This window comes from Trachurus japonicus, chromosome 18 (genome assembly GCF_045865225.1).
Source record: "Trachurus japonicus isolate A0001 chromosome 18, Traja_1.0".
NCBI lineage: Eukaryota > Metazoa > Chordata > Actinopteri > Carangiformes > Carangidae > Trachurus > Trachurus japonicus.
This window is the reverse complement of record NC_140924.1, coordinates 17,259,569-17,276,536: the sequence shown is the minus strand read 5'-3', so window position 1 is coordinate 17,276,536 and position 16,968 is coordinate 17,259,569. Positions and strand designations below refer to the sequence as shown.

The following is a 16,968-nucleotide window of genomic DNA, read 5'->3' as shown; positions in this document are numbered from 1 at the left end:
TAGGTTCGGTCAATACTTGGTACAGTTGACTTCAGGTCCACCCTGGCTACTTCCTCTGTCATGATAAAACATTTTTACTGCATCATTTTGGAGAAATTAAGTCTCAAAGTTGCATTTTTTGCTTTTTTAAACATGACAAAAAGGTCTAATACTCCATATTTACTGTACAATAACATCACTTTGGTCCATAGGTTCGGTCAATACTTGGTACAGTTGACTTCAGGTCCACCCTGACTACTCCCTCAGTCATTACCAAACATTTTTACTGTATGATTTTGGAGAAATTAAGCCTCAAAGTTGCATCTTTTGATTTTATTTTTTTTGAACAGGAAAAATTGCCAAATACTCTTTATTTACTGTACTATAACATCACTTTGGTCCATAAGTTCAGGAAATGGTTGGTACAGATGACTTCAGGACCACCCTGACTACTCCCTCAGTCATTACCAAACATTTTTACTGTATCATTTTGGGGAAATTAAACCTCAAAGTTGCATTCTTAGCTTTTTAAAAACATGACAAAAAGGCCTTATACTCTTTATTTACTGTACTATAACATCACTTTGGTCCATAAGTTCAGGCAATGGTTGGTACAGTTGACTTCAGAACCACCCTGGCTACTCCCTCACTCAATACCAAACATTTTTACTGTATCATTTTGGAGAAATTAAGCCTCAAAGTTGCATCTTTAGCTTCTTTTAAACAGGAAAAAAGGCTTTATACTCCATTTTACTGTACAATAACATCACTTTGGTCCATAAGTTCTGTCAATACTTGGTAAAGTTGACTTCAGGATCATCCTGGCTACTTTCTCAGTCATTATCAAACATTTTTACTGTATCATTTTGGGGAAATTAAACCTCAAAGTTGCATTCTTAGCTTTTTTTAAACAAGACAAAAAGGTCTAATACTCCATATTGACTGTACAGTAACATCACTTTGGTGCATAAATTCGGACAATGGTTGGTACAGTTGACTTCAGGACCACCCTGACTACTCCCTCAGTCATTATCAAACATTTTTACTGTATCATTTTGGGGAAATTAAACCTCAAAGTTGCATTCTTAGCTTTTTAAAAACATGACAAAAAGGCCTTATACTCTTTATTTACTGTACTATAACATCACTTTGGTGCATAAATTCGGACAATGGTTGGTACAGTTGACTTCAGGACCATCCTGACTACTCCCTCACTCAATATCAAACATTTTACTGTATCATTTTAGAGAAATTAATTCCTCAAATTTGTAAAAAAAAAAAAAAAAAAGTTTTGCAAAGCCTAATGTTCCATCTTTACTGTACAGTAATATCACTTTGGCCTAAAGTTCTGACAATGGTTAGTGTTGACCTCGGGAATATCCTGACTACTCACCCATGCAGTGTCAAGTATTTGGACTGTATAATTTTTGAGAAATGAATCCATTAATTTTGCTCAATATTCACGCAAATGTAAAATCCCTATGATACATAATTTTTGACAAAAGTTGATAAAGTTGTTTCCAGGACCATCCTTACAACCCACTGATCCACTATTAAGCATTTTTCCTGCATCATTTTAGAGAAATTCAGCTATACAGTTCCATTTTTACATAGAAAGAGGCCTTATGCTCGGTATTTATTCTCATTTAGAGGCTTAATTTCTCTAAAATGACAGAGCTTTTCCAGTGCAAGTCCAAGGAAAGACAACTTCTAGGCTTAATTTCTCCAAAATGATACATTAAAAATGTTTGAAAATGACGGAGGGTGTAGCCAGGATACTCCTGAAGTCAACTGTACCAACCATTGTCAGAACTTATGGGCCATAGTGATGTTACAGTACAGTAAATGTGGAGTTTTCCTGTTTAAAAGAAGCTAAAGATGCAAATTTGAGGCTTAATTTCTCCAAAATGATACAGTAAAAATGTTTGATCATGACTGAGGAAGTAGCCAGCGTGGTCCTGAAGTCAACTGTACCAAGTATTGAGTATAAGGCCTTTTTCCTGTTTAAAATGCATTAGGCCCTGATAGGTGTAACCACCAGAAGTGATTGCTGTCGGAAGATAGAACTATTTAAGACTTATATTAACACAAACATTCCCCTTACTTCTGCTTTAATGATGTGAAAAAAAGTGTTGAAAACACCTCATTACACTGTAGCCTAACAGCCAATAAACAATGGTTATACACACACACACGCCTCGATTGCCTCCGTATTATCCTCGTCTTATTTTGAAAACCGGAAGTCATCTCGCTTGATTCTAAACTAGCGCTAGCTTTGCAGGTGGACTCGGATAAGTTCTCTGATACGGGCGCAGTTAAAATGACTGTGCGGCTGGCTTGACTCCGCGAAGACGAACGACGGCTCATTTGACCGCAGTTGTATGGGGAGGGAGCGTGGCTCTGACTTCCTACTGTCCAGCTGAACAGCAGAGTGATAATGCCTGTAAAAAGTCCCACTGCTGTTATACTGTATATCAGCACTCATGGTCGGAAGTAACTGTTGTATAATGCTTAATTAACGTTGGTGTAGGGCTGTAGCTAGGCTATAAAGTGAACGTTTGGCTGTATGAAAGTAAGCAGCACGCTACTTTTATTTTGTGTGTGATGGGGACCTCTGCTGGTGACGTTCGCAGGGTAAAACTTTCCCACAATATGCATTCACACTCAGCTAAAAATAACCTACTTGTTAGGGCGACTGGATGGAACAATTAATGGCTAATAGGGCCGGACGCGCTTCAACAATAAAAACTGAGCTCCAGAGGAATGTCGATAAGCTAAAACATAGCAGGTCACAGATGAAGAACAGCTGATTTTACTACGCTTGGTGACGTATCATCCCACCTGACCCCCCCCCCCCCCCCCCAACCCCTCACACACACACACACACACACACACAAAACACTAGTACATGGCATCTACAATTATACTTTAGTTCACTGAAATAAATGTAGGCTATGTGTCGAGCATAAACTGTAAAAATGAGTGTATAAAGAGAACGGTAGTCTGGATGAAAATAAGCATGCTTTTATTTTGAAGTTATTACGTTTCACTTCCGCTTCCGTTCTGCCCGCCGTTATATTGATAAACATGAAACGAAAAACGAATAAATGAATTTACAAAAACCAAATTCGGGCCGTTATTTGACTGTGGTTTTCTCGTTTTTCGTTTTTGATTCAGAAAACCAAAAACGGAAAAACGACTCTGTTTTTTCATTTATTGGTTTTTGTTTGAAAAGGAAAAAAGGAAAAAACCACGGTATTTCCGTTTTCCCGTTTTTTTATTAAAACGGAATATCAAACTGACAAAAGGTACACGGACCCTGTAGCTCTGGAGTTGTGTGTATTATTTTTTTGTTCATGTTTCATATCGAACTATTCTGGCTTTACTTCTTAAACGGTTCTTTAATCAACCAAGGATAGGCCTACTTATTATTTATTATATTATATTATAATATATATATTATATATTTTTTCTGGACTCCACTTCACCCAAAATGACTTCGATCCGTGATCTCTCTTTTTTCTCTCTCTCCCTCTTTCCTTGATTGCGTCATGGCCGCAGGTGAGCAGGATGCACCTACCTCCGAATATGGTGGTCAGGATCTCCTTATATGGCTATTCATGTATGGAGATCTATGCTAATTGCTGATCACCGGGGGCGTGTTGTTAGTTTACGATGGGTTGGGATTCATCATGTTACACACGTGTTTACGATCAAATCTGAGTTTCCCGCACCGTTCATGAATCCGGAGTAGAGTTTTAGTAGAGTGAGCTCTTATGTGCAAATCTACACACAGATTTACTCACGTTTCATGAATGAGACCCTGAGAGCAGCCAAGTCGAGTGGAAGCAGCACAGCAACAGGAAGGCAGCCAGAGAGTAAACACACACGCCAAACCACTCCTCGTTGTGTCGACTTCTTCTTTCACATCATGGGTGGTGAGTTTCATTCACTTATCATTCTTCAACTACGGGCAAATTTGGTCTTGAAAATTTTAGAAAATCAAACATATATTTTGAGAATTTTTTTCAGATGTATACTTTTCAATTATGTATCCTGATAGCTGTGATAAAATTATTTAGATAATATATGATTTTTGACATTTTAGTTTAACATTAAGTGGAAAGCATAATTTCCACCACACCACAAAAAAGTTGTTTTTCTAAACAAAATTATGAAAATAACCCATGTTTCAGAGCATTTATTGAGATTTCAGCTGCATAATTTCCAAAACTGCAAAATATTATTAGTTTCACTGTTAATTTTTATGTGAAAATGTGTGTTGTGATGGAAATGACAATATATGTGGTGAAAAGGATTTCACGTGTTGGAAATGACATTTGACATTTTTCAAAGTTCCTCTTGATGTCATGTAAGTTCTTGTAAAACAAGAAATGATTTCAGTTTTTGTTATATCTGCTAGGGACACAAATTCTACGATAGTTGAAGAATCACCAAAATCGCTTTGTGAACACAGAGTGGACTTCAGTTCACACACTGTAAAATGTTAAGTTAAGTTAAACTATTCACATAGCTGCAGCAGACTTCTGTCTCTGTCTGACTCTGACTCACTGTTTTGAACTCTGTGTTTTCAGTAAAGTAATGCTGCAGAACAAGACAGAAAATCAGAGTGAGACTAAGAAACAAAGGTCTATAGCCTAATCACCGGTGTGAATGTGGTATGAGTGAACAATGGTTTCTGACTTTCTGTACAAGCTTTGGGTATCGATAAAAAAGCGCTAAATGTAAACTATTATTATTATTATTATTATTATTATTACTCGCACTAAATTACTGTTGAGGGTAAAAGTATTTAATATGGTTAATCATGCCTTTTCTCCTAAACCGTCTGGCTGTTTCCTGTCGTGTCCTGTGAAAATGGCCACCACGCCCTTGGCTCTGTTATTTGTTTTTCAGCCCTTTCAGTTCAACACCCACTCGCACGAAGATCATATTAATTTACACGACCACCAGCTGCTTAATGTTCAGTATAGATCGGACAATCAGTGAAAACGGCACCCAGTCAGTCAACGTTTTGCAATTTGTGCTCTCATCATAAAGTATCAGTAAGACATGACCTACTCACCAGATTTTTATGGATAGTATGGGGTGTCTATAAGACCAAGAAAGAGACTCTTCTGATGGTGATTATTTTCTCCTAATGCTAGATGCATCATGGAGGATCGTCCTGCTTGGAAAAAGTGGAGTTGGGCGCAGCAGCCTTGCCAACACCATATTTAGGGAGGAACTGTTCACTGTCAACCACGCTACCAGCTCTTCAAAGAGAAAATGTGAAGCTCAAACTGGATCCATCAATGGACAGAGGCTCACTTTGGTCGACACTCCTGGGTTCATTGATCCAGACAGGTCTGAGGAGGAACTGAAGCCTGAGATACTTGGATGTATCTCTCAGTGCTCTCCTGGGCCTCATGCTTTCCTTATTGTGCTCAAAGTGCAAATATTCACAGAGCAGGAGAAGGATGTCATCACTAAAATCTGTCAGTACTTCTCTGAGGAAGTTTTAAAATATGCTGTAGTCGTCTTCACATGTGGCGATCAGCTCCCTGAGGGAACGAAGATTGAAGAGTTTGTCAACCAGAACAAAGATCTGAGTGATCTGATGAAGAAGTGCGGTGGTCGGTGCCATGTTGTTGATAATAAATATTGGAAAAACAAGCAACAGGATGAATACAGGAGCAACCAGTTCCAGGTGACACAGCTGCTCAACACAATAGAGAAGATGGTGAAAAACAGAGGAGGCTGCTACACAGCAAAGATGCTGCAGGAATGGCAGGAAGAACAAGAGAAGAACATTGAATCACCATCTTTTCTCAACATCTTTAAGTATTTGAAGACATTTTTAAGTAAGAGATCAGTGATGGCTGCTGGAGCAGTGGTCTTTGGTGTGCTCATGTCAAAAATGATGAAAACCAAAGCAGAAGTGCACTGTATCCTGTGACAGACAGAATAATGAAAGGTTTTAGAGGTTCTGTAGATGATAATCTTTGCCACTAGATGTCACACTCGACCACCATCATCTCTAAATCTAATCCAACAGTGCAAGTTTCTTACTTGTAAACATTTTAGGTGAAGGTGTTCACTTTCTGAAAGCTTCATGAGACTGTTGATTACTGTTGCTTTGTCTTGTGCTCTATTTGCCATTTGTGATAGTATTGCAGAAGTTTAGCAATAACTATTTTCTGTGGAATTTCAGTTCAAAAGCTATAATAGTAATGATGTTATTTCCCATGTATGAGAGGATAACTGAAGGCATTCATTGATGTGATTGGTAATTTGAACCCTATTCAAGATTGTTGAAAATGTCTCTCTCTGCTGAAAGAATTGTTGTAAATTAATTAATCAACAAATAAAAAGATTACTTCAAAACAGTAAGTTTAGTGTCTTTTTTAAATACAGTCTCCTCTCAGCATATGAAAAAAAAACAGTTTTGAGGGTGCAAACAAATGTTGGACTTGCCTTTCTACCATCATGGTTGAAGCTCTGTCATAGGCATGAATCAGTTCACCTTTTTTTTTTTTTTTTTTTTTTTTTAGCAGCACTACAGACAAACAACAAACCATATTAATGATATATTCATTTCTGTCAGGACCACTATGTCAAAATAATATTTATTTACTTGCACAGTTTAATTTGGCGGTATGGTACTGTTCTGGGACCCCCTGCTCTTCCACGCGCTTGCGTGGAAAGCCTGAGGCAGGAAGAGCACCTTCCTGCCCTTCACGAGCCATCATGAACGGCATAAGCAGGGAGCGCAGCAGCAAAGAAAACCCAGACAGAGCAGAGCAACCAACAAGATATAATGACAGGAGGAGCTGGGGCGGAGGTGGGTTGCAAAAAAGCCGGCAGAGGAAGCAGCAGCAGCAAGGGAGGTGACGTCGGGCTACAGCAGTTTAAATAGCGCGCCCTGAATGCAGTTCCCCAATAGGGGAGTCAGCTGAGCCATCAGCTGACCTGCACAGGTGAAGACAGTTACGCTGTGCTGATTAGAGCTTGACGTCATGGCCTGCCAGAACTAACGCTATACGCTTAATTTGTCTCCTCCAGCGCAGACAGAGTCTGAGTGATCTGGTGAAGAAGTGCAACGGCCGGTGTCGTGTCACTGATCAGATATTGGAAGAAACAACCACTTCAGCAGCAACAGTCCAAGGTGGCACAACTTATTTACTGTGAATGAAATCTGGTTCAAGCAGATCAGGCTCATTTGAAGTCAATTGAAAGTTTATCTTTTCAGTGTTACAAGCCAAGTTGGGTTGTATAATACAACAGGGCTGCAACTAAAAATTATTTTCATTATCTATTAATCCGTTGATTTATTTAACGGAATTAATCGATTTTATTTGAATAATTGATTTTAATTATATAATAATAATTGTTCGATTAATTGTTGCAGCTCTACTGTATAATACAACCTACCTCCATTTGCCACTAATTCTACAATTTTAATGTTTTCCTGTGTGTTAGTGTCTCACTTTGCACCTCTCCACAGGATCAACACTGTCCTCAAAGATGAGTAACAAAGCCGCTCAAATGAATCCAAACAATGGAGGTGGTGAGTTTGACCCCTGAGATGCCACGAAGCAAAATTAAATCACACCATTATTCTATCAGTAAAACTCTATCTATTACATCTCCATTACTAGTTATAGAAATGAGTGCTGACCCTCAAAATTTAGAGACGTAGAGCAGATGCCCCATAGGCCTCGCTGCAGTTGGCCCCGGTTTGAATACCACATGTCATTCCCCCTCTCTCTGCCTCCCCATTTCCTGTCTCTCAACTATTCTATCAAATAAAGGCAAAAAACATACTCACAAAACAAGACCTGAAGGCTTTGCAGATCTGCTGGGAGAATAAATGACACAGTAAAACATGATGTTTCATTTTCTGATGTCTACAAATGTACATCTAATTATTTTTCATTGTCAGAATGGATGATTGTCCCTCTGGGAAAAACTGGAGGTGGGAAAAGCAGCCTGGGTAACACCATACTGGGAGAAGATGTTTTTACAAGAAGCTGCACTGCAAACTCTGAAACAAGAGAATGTCAGAGAGAAACCAGATCTGTTAATGGAAGAAGAGTCACTTTGATCGACACTCCAGGTTTCTTTGACACAAATGGGTCTCAGGAGGATCTGGCCGCTGCGGTTTCAAGGTGTATCACAGAATCCGCTTCTGGGATTCATGCTTTTCTCATTGTGCTGAAAGTGGAGAGATTCACAGAGCAGGAGAAGCAGGTTATTGACAGGATAAGAAAGTGTTTTGGTGAGGAGGCTTTCAGACGTGCTGTGGTTGTCTTCACTCATGGTGACCAGCTCGATGAAGAAATGACAATTAATGAATATGTCAGTCAGAATGAGATGCTGCGTGATCTGCTGCAGAGGTGCAGGAATCGGTGCTTTGTCATTGATAATAGACAGTGGAGAAACAACCAGCACGAATACAGGAACAATGAAGTCCAGGTGGCAGACCTACTAAACACAATTCAAGACATGGTAGAAGAAGAAGGTCTCTACACCAATCAGATGCTACAAGTAATATCGAGAGTAAGACAACAAGTGACAAGGCAGCACAGACGGTTATTTCCACGTTTGTCAGAGGAAGAGAACGTAGAGACGGCAACGACAATTGTCTCTAATCTTCTCAAGAAATTAGCTGGTGTTACCACAGGAGCCCTGTTGGGAGGTCTGCTTGGTGTGACAGTGATGGGGGCATTAGTCGTCAAAGCTGTAGCACGAGCAGGAATAGGAGCATGGAGGGAAGCAGTAAAGGCCTCAGTAACACCAGAGAGAGCCTTGTCAGCGGCAGCAACAGCAGTAGCAAGAGGTGCAAGAAATGAATCTCTGTTAACTGCAGTTGCATCACTCGCTGAAGCAGCAGTCGTTGCAGCTAAAGCAGCAGTAGTAGGAGCAGCAACAGTAGGGGCGTTAGTCGGAGCTTGTATTGGATATGAAGAAGCTGGTCGAGCAGGTTCAGTCAGGGAGGCAGTAGTGAACACAGCTAGGGCCGTTTTTGAAACGGCTTACAATGTGGTAGAAGAACCAAATCGTTATAGAAACCGATTCTTTACACTCGGTAGAAAGGTTTTTTTTGTTTGTTTTTTTTCCAAACAGAAAGTGTTTTTGAAAGAAATATTTTCATATACAAAAAGCTTGTTCACGTCTCTTTTTTTATACAAAGTTAATATTTAGGTAAAGCATTAAACATGTTGTTCTTACAATAAAAATACTTTTCAACTGGTCAGATACATTAGCTCTTAGAAATCAGGCTTGCTTTGACCAACTTGCTAAATTGGTGTCTCTGGGAGATGGGAGAAAAGCTGGAAAAACGTCTTTGTTGTAGTATGTGTTCACTTTATGTCATTATGCACTCACTCTTTTTACATGTGTTTATGTACTTTATTATCTTTTGAATCACCTCCCTGATGTTTTTTTTCATACATGATTATCATAAAGAATGAAGTGAAATAATGTCTTAAAATCATTTAAATTAACACAAATAGAGGGGTATCATGTAATGTATTATGTATATGGCTGACTGGGACATGGGTTTGTTCAATTATTTGCAGAATCATTTTGAACCTGTATACATGTTCAATCTGAGAATTGTGTTGCCGTGATCAAGACAGACTGAAAAATAAAAGTGGAAAAAAGAAAATCAAACATCAAATACCACCAATACCATAATTATAGTCCTGGGAGTCACAACAATTGAGTTAATAACCCACAAGTCATATATTATTTCATCTACTTAAGATAATTTAATACATCATCCAGATATTGACGGCTTCTCATTATTCTTTGTCACATACAGCTTATGTGATTTTCTATAAGATTTACTTCTTCTTTTTTATGAGAGATATAGCCATGCATGTTCTATCACTTTTATTTTACTGTAAGAGAGAGCAGTAAAACCTGTATTCTTGTAATGGTCTCTGTAATAAACATGGAGTATTCCACGAAGCAATTCTCTTATTTTCTTTGTTTAAACTCCAGCCTAATCAGATGCTATTACAACAATAATAAAGGATGACATTTCTTGTATATTTTGTTGTCTCTTAACACATGCCACCACAGTATGATCACACGCACAGTCAATTTTTGCACGTTTCCTCAGAAACCAAACAAATAAATGAGCATGGGAGACATCAGATATGTTTTGTTTAGAACAGAGATGAAGACTTGATATTAACGTTATACTTTGTGTGTGTGTGTGTGTGTGTGTATGTCTTTCCACTCCTAATATGTAAACAAAACCCAGCTGTGTTTATTTGAGGGTTCAACAGGAAGTCAGAGCAACCAAGTCAAATAGAAACTGAAACTAAGCAGCCACTTGGGAGTGAAGACGGAGAACAAGCCACGCAGTCCGTGTCACTCTCGACTCTCGACACTGTGTCAACTTCTTTCTTCACACCATGGATGGTGAGTTACATTTACTTATGTCACTCATATTGTGAACACAGAGTGAACTAATATATGACGGAAAATCATTTACAGAGCTAAACTGTTCACGTGGCTGCAACATAGGCTACCTCTCTCTCCCTCTCTGTTTCTCTCTCTGACTCACGGTCTAAACTGTCCTTAAACTGACTAACTAGTGCTGCAGAATAATTATAAGACGTAAAATCGGGGTGCCTTCACACGGACAGTGTTTTAGGTCGACCCAGATGAAGTTTTGGTGCGAGTGCGGTGCGGGTCACAGACGGGGACGCAACAATACCATCACGAGAAACGAAATCCCTCGGTCTAACTTAGCGCTCCTCTCCAGGCTCGCGCACAGCACACTCCCGGGTCCCATGCCAGTTCCCGCCCCATCTCTCCAAAACAACTCATTGTCATGGGAACAACAATGACTGACAGGCTTCTTAGCCTGTAAACTGTAGGCTATGCCAATGCCACCTTCATGAACGTAGGGAAAGCTAGTTATGACCATGAGTATCACTGAATACAAACTTGTATCACGCAAATGCAGGTCTTTTTGGCACGTGACATACAGTATGTGTAAGCCAGATAACAAACGTGCCACACTCCACCTCACACTTTACCAACACTCTCTCGTCGCATGAACGTATTAATTCACACATCCACCAGCCTAAATACACCAGCTGCTAAATGTGCAGCAGATATTGGATAATCAGTCAAAACAACCACAAAGTCAGTCAATGTTTTAAGTTTTGTGCTTTCAAGTATCAGTAGATAACATCTATCAAACACTTGACCTACTCACCATATTTTTACTGTATGTAGGCTACAGATACTTGTTGTTTTAAAGTAGGTCAAATTAATCATTAGTTAAGACTAGCAACCCTACAGAGATCATAGACAAGCACAGTCTTATCTGTCCGGGTTAACGCTGTTTGTATAAAGTCATTAACAATCACCATAAAATAAAATAGAGCCACAGAGACTGTACATTCCATGCCATTCTCAATCTCAGTCTATCATGTTGGCTTCATATTTCCTACGTCTTACACTATGACATTTTTAAAGACATTGTTGGGTAAAAAAAAATATTTTTCAAACTATTTTCTCCTAATGCCAGACGCATCATGGAGGATCATCCTGCTTGGAAAAAGTGGAGTTGGGCGGAGCAGCCTTGCCAACACCATATTTGGAGAGGAACTGTTCACTGTCAACCACGGTATCAGCTCTTCAAAGAGAAAATGTGAAGCTCAAACTGGATCCATCAATGGACAGAGGCTCACTTTGGTCGACACTCCTGGGTTCATTGATCCAGACAGGTCTGAGGAGGAACTGAAGCCTGAGATACTTGGATGTATCTCTCAGTGCTCTCCTGGGCCTCATGCTTTCCTTATTGTGCTCAAAGTGCAAACATTCACAGAGCAGGAGAAGGATGTCATCACTAACATCTGTCAGTACTTCTCTGAGGAAGTTTTAAAATATGCTGTAGTCGTCTTCACATGTGGCGATCAGCTCCCTGAGGGAGCGAAGATTGAAGAGTTTGTCAACCAGAACAAAGATCTGAGTGATCTGATGAAGAAGTGCAGTGGTCGGTGCCATGTTGTTGATAATAAATATTGGAAAAACAAGCAGCAGGGTGAATACAGGAGCAACCAGTTCCAGGTGGCACAGCTGCTCAACACAATAGAGAAGATGGTGATAGAAAACAGAGGAGGCTGCTACACAGCAAAGATGCTGCAGGAATGGCAGGAAGAACAAGAGAAGAACATTAATCCATCTTCACCATCTTTTCTAAACATCTTTAAGTATTTGAAGACATTTCTAAGTAAGAGATCAGTGATGGCTGCTGGAGCAGTGATCTTTGGTGTGCTCCTCATTTCAAAAATGATGAAACCCAAAGCAGTAATACACTCTATCCTGTGACAGAGTAATAGAAGGTGATCATCTTTGCCACTAGATGTCACTCTAGACCACCATCTCATCTGGGCTTGTCTCAAACATTGCAGTGTCTCACTTTCTGAGAGCATTATGGCACTGTTTTGATGTTACTTTGTGCTTTGCTATCAATGCTACAAGTGCAGTAGTTTAGCAAATAGCTAATTTTCTGTTTCTGAGTTTCTTTTTTGGAGACAAATGAAAATTAGAAAAGTGAAAAACTGAAATAAGTGATGTGAAATCCTCTCCAAGTTAATGGTTGTTTCTCATGCTTAGTTAAAACTCCCCACTCTCTCTGTTGAAAAATGTTTTTGGAAAATAAATAATCAACAAATAAAAAAAGCTTATTTCTCATTCAAGTTCTTGTGTGTGTTTTTAATAGAAACTCTTCTCAGCATGGAAGGATGGTTTTGCTTTTCTTTTGTCAATCTTAGTACTTTTTCATATTTTTGGGCAACCTAGGGAAAATACTGTAGGCCTATGTCTGAATACATCCATGAAATGAGTGGAAAGGACTCACCACTAAACTGTGGTCAGCTCAAACTCAGTCAATGTAGGCCTATAGTTCAAAAATATGTGGATTTACAGGCTTCGCTTCTAATTGTCTCCTTTAATGTTATAGACACTTGAGGCGTCGTTTAGCTCAGTGGGTAGAGCAGGCGCCCCATATGCAGTGGCTACTGTATAGCCCTCACTGCAGCACCCCGTATTGCCTCCCCATTTCCTGTTTCTCTTGACTGTGCTGTCAATGAAAGGCAAAAAGTACATTAAAAAAATAGTATGGACACTTGTTGATATTAGTCTGGTGTTATTATGCTCCATAATATATTCATGTTTTATTGCCCTGATGTTCAGCTGTCAACATGGGTTACACATTTTGTTGGTCCCTTTCTATTTCTGTACATTTCAGCATAAATGTTCACCAACAGTTGTGGTCCTTCTCCATGGTGTAAGAATATTAAGATAGTCCATGCAATTTTACCTACAGCCTATTTCTATCTTTTTTAGTAATAAGTGTTTTTCCTTTCATTGTAATTTTTGAACACCGAGGACCTTTGTTGTCTTAACACTCATACTGATATGTTTTTGTTGTTGTTTCTTATAGAGTCAAACACAAGGAGAGTTGTCATGTTGGGAAAAACTGGCTCAGGGAAAAGCAGCTTGGCCAACACCATATTTGGAGAGAAACTGTTCATGACCAGTGACAATTTTAACTCAGAAACAAGTCGATGTGAAGCACAAACCAGATCCGTCCATGGAAGAAGCCTCACTTTGATCGACACTCCTGGTTTCTTCGACACAGACCAACCAGAAGAGAACCTGAAACCTGAGATACTGAGGTGTATCATAGAGTGCGCTCCTGGGCCTCATGCTTTTCTCATTGTATTGAAAGTGGAAAAGTTCACAGAGCAGGAGAAGGCTGTCATCAACAAAATTATTAAGTATTTCTCTGAGGAAGCTTTTAAGTATGCTGTCGTTCTCTTCACTCATGGTGACCAACTTCCTGAAGGAAAGAAGATTGAGGACTTTGTCAACCAGAACAAGTCTCTGAAAGATCTGGTGAAGAAGTGTGGCAATCGGTGCCATGTCATTGACAATAAATACTGGAACGGAAATGGAGAAGATCAGTACAGGAACAACCAGTTTCAGGTGGAACAGATCCTGAAAACAATAGATAAGATGAAGGAAAACCAAGGAAGGTGTTACACCAATGAGATGCTACAAGCAGTGCAGGAAGAAATCAAGCAAGAAGAGGCAAACATTAGACAGTCACCAGGAAATATGTCAGGGAAAGAGATCAGACGGCGGGCTAAAGCCAGTGTATTTAATAGATTTTGGATCAGAGCAGCAGGTGTTGCAACAGGTGCATTGATAGGAGCTCTTTGTGGTGTAGCAGCGATGGTTGCAGTAGTTTATACAGGTTTAAAGATGTCTGCAAAGACTCCATATATGAAAAAAGCTCTACAATTAACAGTAGGAGCAGCAGCCACATTAGCAGGTGGAGGGTCATTGGGTGGAGCAGCAGCAGGAACAGCAGTAGCAGCTGGAGAAGCAGCAGCAGCAGGAACAGCAGTAGCAGCAGCTGGAGAATCGGCAGCAGCAGCTGCAACAGGAGGAGGTGCAGCAGGAACAGCTGGAGCAGCACTTACAATTGGAGCTGCTGTATTAGGAGCAGGGGCTGGTGGTGTTCGAGGATACTATGCATCCGAGGAGGCAGAAACCCCATGGCAAGCTGTAAAGATGACAGCAGGGGCCGTCAAAGATGACGCCCTGTGTGCCATTGATAGCACAGTTGGATTGTTTGACAGAATTCTACATCCACAGTCAGGACAGGATGGAAAGCCAAAATGACTTGCACATTTTGAGGGCTCATGATTAAAACATCATATCTCACAGTAAAAACTTGCTATCAGCTACCTTTAATCCATCGCTTGATTATGTTTATTCATATACTGGATAATAAAAATGAACGAAAGGCGAAAGCTATATAAAAAAGATTGTCACTGTTGAAAACTAACATCACATTTTTTGTTTGTGCTTTCTGGCTGAATAAAAGTAGATTGTACTCTTTATCAAAAAGGTTAATAGTTTTGATCATAATGATAACAAACAATATTGTTGTTATCATCAATATAAATATTGATGATAACAAGCTCTGATGTTGCTGTAAAATTAATGTACTATGATCACTGATGTTAAATTAATAAAGCAGCATAGATGTGTAACATGGGACATCATGTTACACAAAGTCGTAAGTCGTGACTTGAAGCTGTAATTTACGGTTTCAAAAGCCTGCCTGGAACGCAGCATTAGCCAAAACGACCGGATCGCTTACTTCTGCTTTAATTACTAACTCAGTTGTCTTTTTTCTTTTTTGACCACATGGCAGGTGAGTTCAGATTACTTTCTCTTTTATTCTGCCATTTCTTATGTTACTATTTACTAATGCTCCTTTGAATTATGTCCTTTTCTTAATGAGCAAAACCCATTAAAAAGAAATACAGTACATTGAGAGATGATACAAAAAACTAACTTGGCTAAAATTACATGTCAAACTTTGCACTGCAAAAAAATAAATAAAATTTCCGTCAGATTCTACAATTCCTACAGGAAAAGTGACCAAGCATACAGTAGTACTCAACCAAGCATAAGGAAAGAACTAAATGTATGCTGCAGAAATAAATTAAATCTGAGTTATTATTCTTTTCTAGCACCACCAACAAGGAGGATCATCCTCCTGGGGAAAACTGGAGTTGGGAAGAGCAGCCTTGGCAACACCATAATGGGAGAGACTGTGTTCAAGATAAACCAGCTTCTTGTCTCACAAAGAAGTAAATGCCAAGCAGAGTCAAAACTTGTCAAGGGGCGTCGGACGGTTCACCCCTCCGCGTCGTCCATTAATTTCTGATAATGGACACCTCGTCGGGCATTATCCCTTACTTATCCGATGATGAAACTTTAAATGACCTATTTGCTCAATTTTTGTTTAGTTTCAGGACTATAATGTGATATGTTTGGTGTTGATACTAACCATAGTTAATGAACTTGGCACAGAGAAAAATCAGCTGATCCTGTGATCCATGTTCTTACTTTTTATTACATCAGAGTGATCACTGTGAACAGATAACATATATTAGGGTGTATTCACACCTGCAGTGTTAGTGCGCACTAAATTTGGTCCAGTTTGGGTTGGTGTGAAAGCACATCGCACTCCAATGCGCACCAAAACTAGTGCGGCCTGAGGAGGTGGTCTCGGTTCTGCTCCAGCCGAACTCTGGTGCGCACTAGTTTAGGTGTGCGTGTCCGCTGAGTCGCTCAGACACCGGACAGGTCGGCGGGTCTGTCCCTCGGGTCCGCGGAGCAGCTGATTACCGAGCAGCGGAGGTCCGCCCGTGTTTAACGCTTAACCGGGAACTGACGGGACCGAGCTGGGTGAACGCAACCGGAAACCAGCCGAAAGTACCAAACAGAGTTATACATGCAAATAATACAGAAATAAATGACCAGAGCTACTAACAACCGGCCCTACTGGAGTCTCCATCATGAAAGTTTTATCAATCAGCGCTTCCAGATTCCAACCGGTAGTCATGGAGACGTGACGTTCTCCTAGTTTGGTCCCGAGTGACAAAAAGCAGGTGTGAAAGCAACCGCACTAACTGAAAAATGAAACAATGTATCATTTTAATATTTGGGTGTGAAACATGAATACACCCTAGAGTCTGTGTAAGTTTAAACCTTTTCTAAAGCGTTCTGTCTGTCATGTAAACCTTGAAACGGGTTGCTTTCTGCCTGTGCTCGTTCTGTGCATAGGCCTACTTAGCACTTGACATAGCCTACTGAAACACGCACGGCACGCACGCATGCACAAGCCGTGCACTGGCTGCCACTCAAATGAAAATGGTGAGCAAGAAATCCACTGCCCCATGATGGACTTCAAGAAAAACCTATTTACTAATGGATATACTAAAAGATCTAAATATTATGCTGGAAACATATTGCATACGCACTCCTGACTCCAAAAGGCTCTCTCTTCTTCTCCTGCTGCTGGATTCTAAAAGTAGGCATAGGCTATGTCACGCTGCTGTTTAATAAAGAGAAATATTATAACATATTATA

The 16,968-nt window shown here is 39.9% G+C and overlaps 4 protein-coding genes across 6 annotated transcripts in view; all 4 read left to right on the top strand.

Annotated features, from left to right (window-relative positions):
* Window positions 1-3,821: 3,821 nt before the first annotated feature.
* LOC146969021 (GTPase IMAP family member 4-like) lies at window positions 3,822-6,035 on the top strand. Its single transcript, XM_085759208.1, has 2 exons — window positions 3,822-3,917; window positions 5,148-6,035. Exons 1-2 carry the CDS (start codon window positions 3,911-3,913, stop codon window positions 5,936-5,938), a joined length of 798 nt encoding a protein of 265 aa, XP_085615334.1. The 5' UTR covers window positions 3,822-3,910; the 3' UTR covers window positions 5,939-6,035.
* Window positions 3,827-16,968, top strand: part of LOC146969016 (GTPase IMAP family member 7-like) — a 78,692-nt gene continuing 65,550 nt past the window's right edge. Inside the window, exons 1-2 of one of the 2 annotated variants that reach the window (XR_015034220.1) lie at window positions 3,827-3,917; window positions 13,457-14,932. Coding sequence is in view for 1 of the 2 variants with exons in the window: in XM_085759206.1 (XP_085615332.1) it covers window positions 3,911-3,917; window positions 13,457-14,703 (1,254 nt within the window). In the remaining variant the exon portion in view is untranslated. Of the gene's footprint in view, window positions 3,918-13,456; window positions 14,974-16,968 lie in introns of those variants that run through there. The other variant, XM_085759206.1, reaches the window with a different exon arrangement.
* Window positions 3,878-9,774, top strand: LOC146969020 (uncharacterized). Of its 2 annotated transcripts, none has more exons than XM_085759204.1 (4): window positions 3,878-3,917; window positions 7,050-7,147; window positions 7,487-7,549; window positions 7,925-9,774. In XM_085759204.1, the coding sequence occupies exons 3-4, from the start codon at window positions 7,507-7,509 to the stop codon at window positions 9,184-9,186; spliced, it is 1,305 nt and encodes a 434-aa protein (XP_085615330.1). In that variant the 5' UTR covers window positions 3,878-3,917; window positions 7,050-7,147; window positions 7,487-7,506; the 3' UTR covers window positions 9,187-9,774. The 2 variants fall into 2 exon arrangements, with proteins under 2 accessions (XP_085615330.1, XP_085615331.1); XM_085759205.1 differs by having other exon boundaries at window positions 3,885-3,917; window positions 7,045-7,147.
* LOC146969019 (GTPase IMAP family member 4-like) lies at window positions 10,328-12,519 on the top strand. Its single transcript, XM_085759207.1, has 2 exons — window positions 10,328-10,416; window positions 11,537-12,519. Exons 1-2 carry the CDS (start codon window positions 10,410-10,412, stop codon window positions 12,337-12,339), a joined length of 810 nt encoding a protein of 269 aa, XP_085615333.1. The 5' UTR covers window positions 10,328-10,409; the 3' UTR covers window positions 12,340-12,519.

Bases quoted from the DNA above. Each gene is read 5' to 3' on its own strand.
- LOC146969020 (XM_085759204.1), top strand. From the start codon at position 7,507: ATGAGTAACAAAGCCGCTCAAATGAATCCAAACAATGGAGGTG. The intron at 7,550-7,924 runs GTGAGTTTGACC...TTTCATTGTCAG, and splicing joins GAATCCAAACAATGGAGGTG to AATGGATGATTGTCCCTCTG.